Source organism: Leiobunum rupestre, chromosome 7, assembly GCF_980474605.1.
Source record: "Leiobunum rupestre chromosome 7, qqLeiRupe1.1.hap1, whole genome shotgun sequence".
Classification (NCBI taxonomy): Eukaryota; Metazoa; Arthropoda; class Arachnida; order Opiliones; family Sclerosomatidae; genus Leiobunum; species Leiobunum rupestre.
Window position 1 is genome coordinate 28,249,554 of NC_143390.1, and position 7,810 is coordinate 28,257,363.

Genomic DNA, 7,810 nt, shown 5'->3' on the forward strand with positions numbered 1-7,810 from the left:
TAGAACGCGCAACGTACTAACAGATATTTTATATCGTAGGACAACGAATTATAGCCCACCAAATAATGTAGAGTCCCATTTAGCGTGAGTAGTTGCATTGTTCGATCTAACAGCGCCTTTTCGGATTTAAATGTTTCTAGCGCGTTGATGCATTCATTATATCGCGGATAGCCGTCGTCCATAACGTACTCGCGGAGTTCGTCGACAGATTTATTATCTATTGGTAAATACGCCAATGTATACAAAACGTTCGTATGGGTGTGATGTATTGAAACGGTAAACAATACATCATCTACGTCCTCGCCCGTAGGTACTCGGTAGGGGTCGGTAGACACGGTCTCTATATCGAAAGTTATTATTGGTATTTTAGGTTGAGGCAATTTATACACTTTTAAATCGGAATCAAACCATCGAGAACAAATCTTTGGCACGATAAAGTCTACCGGCTCGCCGTTGAGTTTTTTCTCTCGTTGTCGTTTTAAAATCATTTCAAACATGATCTGTTTAGTAACATCCCAATACTGTGTAACCGATATATATCTATACGCTCTTGCGTCTTTTTTAAATTGGTAATATATCTCATTGGCCTCGGCTACGGTCGATGTAATAATTTTGATCAAGCAGCAAGGTTTGGCGGCGTTATAATCGACCAGCAAGTCGTGAAGAGTGAAATTGTTACACGTATACCATATCTCGGATACTTGGACTCGATATTTCATCAACGCGCATACTGTGACTAAAAGTTGAACGTCCGCAGTCACGGCGAATAGCCCAGGCTCGATGTTCATTGTCAATTTTGTGGCTTTTCCGTAAGCATCGCATCCGTATCCAATTATATCGTTATCGTTATCCATCCACTGCGTCACGAAAATCAAACCGGAGAAAGGCGACGTTTCATCTTTTTGCGCTTCAGTTAGATTGTTTAGCTTTCGCTTTGCTTCTTGCAGCAGTTGCCTTTTTAGTACAAAATGGTCGTTGGTCGCCGGATGGCGCGAGGTATGAGCACTGGACATGTTCGATGTTTAAATTTTTAGTTAACAACGAAGACGCGAGTATCGGCGCGCTTCCGTGAATTTTTTTGTATAGGTTAGTTCCGGGTTTTACGGTTTCAAATAACTTGTCGTAGGTATAATCGTATTTTAATAGTACAGTTTTTTCGTCGCTTTCTCCGCTCAAATCGCCAGATCGCGAATCGGATATAACGATTTCAAATTCCGCTTCCTCTTGGCGGGATTCGCATTCCTGCTTGTCCGTACTCGCGCTAGCAATATCTTTGCCGCGATTTGTTGATGAATTTTTACTTTCAACACGTTCACGTTTAGAATTCATAATTAATTTACAACCTGCATGGCGCACCGAACTTAGTTTTATAAATGACGATAGTATATTCGCGACCGAAATGAGTCTTGGTGACGGTCAATGGGGTGCGCGACGCGGCGCCATCATTGGTCCGCCGAGAGTCACGCGATTACGTTTTAGCATCCGCGTTTAAGGAAATTTGTTTTTTTCCCCTCCCCTCTCCTTTCTGCTTGCTAAAAAACGCGCGACCCATCCTTATAGTTCCTCTTAATCCTAATTTCCTCTTCATGAGCCCTGATGTAGCAAAAATAAAAATAAAAATATAATAATGGAATCGAGTATGCCGCTTAATTAGAATATATATATATATATATATATATATATATATATATATATATATATATATATATATATATATATATATATATATATATATATAAATAAAGTTAAGTTAAAACTCGCTTATGAATGTTATAATCTGCTTCGAGAGCGAATGAAAGAACTCCGTTTAATTTGGAACTACCCTTCCAAGCGTATTCCACACCGTAATTCCATACTTTGTCTACTTTAGTCATATCTCTTTGCACGAGATATACGCCTTCCGGCGGTACTTGAACGCCATTCGCGACGATACTTTCCGAATCAGTCCACGGCTCTTTCTTCCATAAGAAGCTAGAAGGAACTGATCGGTATCCGGATTTAGGCACACCGTTCAAATTATAACTGAAATATTCTTCAAGTCTGCAATAATATCCCGGCCAAATGCCGTTGCATTGCCCACCAACCATTTGATTATCCATCGATAAATATATTTGCGAAGTTTCGGAAAACCCAATGCCTCGTGGAAGCTCGCTAACGAGGTTTTGGTTTTTATAATCCTTCGAAAAGGGTAAACGCGCGTTTAAACTAGCTATTTTTCTTACGCCAGCAACGTTATCCGTTAAGCGAATGCTGTTATACTGCTCGGTTATTAGTCCACCATCGATCGTTATTAATTGTCTATCAGGGTCGTCCGACGTTTGTTTCACAGGCTCTAATAGACCAACCACCAGTGGCAAACCAAAATCTTTAAAACTGCACGTGCGGATATAGTCGTTATAATTAGAATTTGGGATTTCAATAGACGTATCGTGTATGGAATTACGACACGGATCCAAGAGTCGGCTAGTCTTAAGATTATCAGCGATGGTCCTATTAAACACTCCGGTATATATGACGCGATCGGAATTCCACGGTACGATGTTTGACCAATCGGTGAATTTTTCATTAGCTTCTTTCACCAACAAAGGTTTGCAAACGGGCAAACCGTCGCTGTATCTAACGTTTTTCTCTCTCAAATCGCAAACGCAGTTTATTTTGTTAAGCGGTTGATCGATGTCGTCAATCTTTCCTTCGCAAATATTGACCGTGGTGCACGACCCTAGTACGTCGTCGTTTCCGATATATCCGGGATTTTTGCAAGTACAAATGAACATGTATTCGCTCGAATCGGCATTAATAGCGACTAAAGTAAAATCGCCGTGATATGGATTGCACGCCTCGGCTATATCGCTAATAGCAAGAGCGTATCCTTCGTTTTCAGATTTATTTCGTGGTATTTCGTGGGTCTCACCTTGGGCAATATACTCGGTATCTTTATTAAAATGTTGACATCTAACCGTCAACTCTTTGCATCCAAATAAGGTAGTCGAATCATTTATATCACACACGCGTAAACTTTTAGCGTTACAGTCGTATTCGTTACCCAAATTTACCGTTTGCGGGTATGGATCAAAATATACGTCGACGCTGAATCTAGGTATGCTTCTATCTAAAAATTCGAGCGTTTTGGTATTATTTTTAGCGGATATCACAGTAGCAATCAGTAATATTAGTAAAGCGAGTACTACCAAAAGCGAAAACCACAAATTATTCGTGTCACTTTTCATTTTCGTTTCTTAAACTTATAAATATATAAAATTTATAAATAACGAGGCGCTATAAATTATTAATAAATTATAAATTATTACTCCGCCAGGTTCTAATTGCGCGGTTTAAATAGAACAACTCACTATACCCACTTTTATTTTACCAACCGAGGAATCAACGAGTCGGGGAAAAAAATAAAAGGTTTAATACCTAAGAGTATTCATGACACGATTACGTAGTGCATCTTTAATTGCCAGAATAATTAGATCTATATATAGTTTGTGCGTACAAACTTGCTGTAAAGTGACGTCCGATTTTGATATTGACGACATCTCTTATACCAGCCCGGCGGCAGCCGAAACCGTTTATACTAAAAAGAAAGAAAGAAAATAATTTTGGAAAAATGCGAGATAGCGATAGCCTTCCGAGATTCAATCAGCCATCTTTAAATTACAAGACACCGCAACATACATTAAGAGACGCTTTAAATTTCTCTGAGGCAGCGGACGAAGGAAGAAATGCTGAATCCGGAGTAGATGAAGCGAAAAAAAATCTTATTGATATGTTGAAACAATTTAATAACTCGGAATACGTGTATCCTGGCATTGCTATTTTAGTTCTAACTCTCGTTGTCGCGCTAATACTCTTTCAAAACAAGTCAATATCTAAGGGTATTAAAATTCTTCTCATCATATTTCTCATTGGATTTATCTTCTATACGGTATTTCTGTTTAAAAATAAAAAATGAAATAACGCCAAAACAAAAACACGCTAATTAAATTAAATCTTTTTTTTTAGTATTTTATTTAGTGGTTTATTACACACAAAAGTTAAAATAACGCGTTTATGGGCTCACACGTTCACTTTTAATTTTTAACAAAATATAAGAACTTAAACTAGACAGCGGTACGATATCTCCAAAATATAAAATTTGATTATACATGTAATTGAAATCGCTTATTCTCGTAAAAATTGGTTCTATTCCGTTAAATATTAAAATATATCCCAGTTTAGATAGTCGAGTTCTATCAATATACGCGCAATTGGAAGTTTGCCGAGTAATGACTCCTAGCATGGAGAGCTCCGCCAATGCCGCATGGATATGTTCCATTACGTTCACCGTCCTGTTAGCTATCGCATCTATAATTATATTATTGATATTAACATGGGTTTGTTATAGCAGTTATATGATAATGTATAAAACTTATATACACAAAACAACCTCTCCCGAACCATTGAGTCTATTTGATAGCTTACGTCTATTATACTACTTAAGAACTCACGTTTAGCGGATTATAATCGATACGTGAATAATTTTAAGGAAGCTTGTGAAATAATTTTCGTTTTATTGGACTTTTATATCACCGACGATTCCGCGCGATCGCGTATCCTAGCCTGTTTGACTTCTCTCGGACTAGAGTCGCCGTATTGACGTTTTTGAGGTGTCGACGACTTTGACTCTTCTCTCGTCGTCGTCGGTTTCGTCTCGTCCTCCGTTGTGTCGAATTTAATATTGAATCCGTGGAGACCCAACACTTGTAGGACTTTATCGCATACCGGTTCGGATCGTAAAGCCAAACTGACCGTTGGTAGATTTTGCGAATCAAATCCGTTAATGTTCGTAAGGGTATCAACTTTCACGTCGAATAATTTTATATTCGTATACGGATGCAAAGTATGAATAACCAAATCGACCGGCGCTATAAGTTCTTCGTTGGGACCTATAGCCAACTCGTCAGACATCAACATATCGTACAGTTGTCCCGAAGGGATTCTACTAATTAAAGAGACGTCGCTGTATACGAGTTGGGCGTGGACTTTTCTTCCATCTCGAGTGATGCCCCAACAATCTTTTAAATCGTCAGTTTTTAGCGATATGACATTTTTCTGGCCAAACGAATTAGCCACTTTCGATCCGACATTTACGCGAGCTTCGTGATGCCCAGTTATGATGACTGTAATTGAATTTCCGCTTTGTACGGGTCTAATTTTTAAATTTTCGTACATTTGAGTCTTCTTTGGCAAAAAATGAATCAAGTAGTAAAAGTGGCTTCCGATTTTGGATACTTTTATTTGGCTATGTTTGCTGTTTTTAACGTAAGCTTCGTGTTCGGAAATTAAACATCCTATAAGCGATTCGTCTTTAATGTCGCCGTTTGTTTCGTCAATACTTACGAATCTAGCGTCTTTGGGCTGTTTTGCCGTTTTAAACGTAAACTCTATGGTTATACAGGCGTTGTAAAATATCGGAGGTATATGTTCCAAAATGCCGCTTTGAATAACTACGCCGTCTTCGATGCACGACCCGTACGGATTTCCAAAAACCGCTCGTAATTTTAAATTCCAAATGCTCGGTGGCTTGTAGTATTTCGCGTTTAAAATGGTGGACAAATAGTCACCCACATGTACCGCGCTGCTCGGCGTTCTTTCTTTTACGTACGGCGTATTCGTTGATCGTTTGCATTCGTTTAATAATTCGGACGAATCGTACATTCTTTTTAACGAGTCGATACCTTTTTTCTTGTTAGTTTCGGTAACTGGCACTGGTGGCTCGTTGAGATTTAATTTTTCTCGTAGTTTAGCGTACACTCGTTCAAACGCTGTCGTATCGTGCCCGCGAGATATAACGGCGAAATCAATGAGTCGTTTAATTTGATCCTCCGTCGCGTCCATACAGCAGGTTATACCTAAAGAGTTGCGTATTAATTTTTTATGAAGGTCGGACGTTATCATCGCTACGCTTCCTTTGATGTTATTTATCGTAACCGTAGATTTTGCCGCTGGCGTTTTGCGTAAAAATATCACGTTCAATTCTTTAGCCGTAATTGAGAGCATATCCGCTTCTGGATATTTAATTTCGTAACGTATCGTTTCGGCCGGTGAAAAGAAGGCGTCGTGCGAATCGGAATATTTGATCGGTATTGACGCTCGCGTTGAAAAAATTACGAACGGATGATAATATTTGGTAGTTACGTGCGGCAGGACGCGTTTCATGGCTAGTAAATCTTCCAGGGTCCACAATTTCGCGCAATCGGTAATATACCCGTCGATCACTAAACGATCGCCGTCGCCAGTAGATATTGATTTTAGATACGTATGCAATTTTCCACAATTACTTTTTTCAGTCATAATGACAAAATCAGCCAATACGTTTTGTTCTCCGGCCGATTTTAAATCTTTCGTGTTTAACATGCAAAAGAAATTAACAGCGTCCTCTGGAAAGGCCAACGCTTTAGAATTACGTACGGCGTCATTGGACGCGCGAGTTACGTTCGGTAGGAAATGAGCGGTTTTATTGCTGCGACCTTCGTGCAGAGTGTTGTCGTAATTTTGCGTGTAGTTTTTGCACCATTCTTCGGTTTCGAAAGTATTCTTTTTGCTTAAAGCTTGAAATAACGTGCCCAATTCAAACGCCACTGACATTTTAACGCACCCCACACCCTTCTTCTTCTGGCGCTTATTTAAATCGTAATCGATGTATTTTTTGATAATAGTCGCTCCGTTTAAAAATTGACGATTCTTTAAGTCATTCATATTGTACGGATAATCCAATATCGTATTAAACATTTGCAAATATTCTGAAGCCAGTATGGCGCGTTGAGTAAACGGGTTCGACTCGTTCAACAAGCGGATCCAATTGTTTGATTTTAAATTGTCGGAAACTTCGTAGTTATACGTCCATTGAACGACTTTGTCTTTATAGCTTAACGCCAAACCCTCACCATCAACGTACGTGTACCAATCGATAGTCTTCGTGTTTTTGTTTTCTCGCACGTGCATCGATAAAGCGTCAAATGTCGAAAAAGACGAGTAGACCTTCAAAACGCCTCTCAATATTACCGCTCCCCATTGCGCGCGGCTCGCGATTATCGCTGATTTGCCTCGTATGCGGTAATCCAAATACGACCCTAACACTATCGGTACACTCTTGTGGTTGACCCGCTTTCTCGTCTTAGATTCGTAGCAAATACAGGCCATATACGATTTTCGCTGATATACAATTTCCTCGATAAATGTAGCTTCGTCTTTATAAATTTCGTAACATTCGCAATCAATCAATAACATGTTACGTAGTTGATGATTATACGAACTCAAAAAGTACATTTCGAAAAACATAACGGAACGATGTCAGCTATCCGCTTGTCTGATTTGTTAATGATCTTTCGCGATTACGAGCCGTCACGATTAAAGATGTGGGAAATTGCGAGAACGTACGACCCTATACACCTGGCCGCGTTGCTATTCTTGTTAGAAAACGTCTCCAAATCCGGCAAAAAAGAACCAGTTACGTTCGACACCGACACGTTGTATAGCTTTTGTAATATTAGCGCCGTATCGGTTAGAAACAATATTAGTTTACTTATAAATAAGACTCCAACATTAAGTGTTGACCGTGTGATGGTCGACAGGCAACTATTTTCGTCGGATCAAGATTTAGACGATAGTAGCAAAAATACTCGAGAAAATATAACCGTTATAGACCTAATGCGAAACGTAAGATCTAAATCGCGTAGCAAAGTACATACTGATCCATTGGTCGGTATGAGTACGTACGAAAAAGTAATGCGTCACAATATCGGAACGAAGCGCTATGGTCAGTTTT

At 39.2% G+C, this 7,810-nt stretch overlaps 1 protein-coding gene across 1 annotated transcript; it reads right to left on the bottom strand.

Annotated features, from left to right (window-relative positions):
• Positions 1-4,563: 4,563 nt before the first annotated feature.
• LOC149935829 (uncharacterized) lies at positions 4,564-7,272 on the bottom strand. The gene has a single exon (XM_090153593.1). The coding sequence runs from the start codon at positions 7,270-7,272 to the stop codon at positions 4,564-4,566; it is 2,709 nt and encodes a 902-aa protein (XP_090009719.1).
• Between the last annotated feature and the right edge of the window lie 538 nt (positions 7,273-7,810).

Excerpts from the sequence above, each read along its gene's own strand:
- LOC149935829 (XM_090153593.1), bottom strand. The coding sequence starts at position 7,272 with ATGTTATTGATTGATTGCGAATGTTACGAAATTTATAAAGACGAAGCT.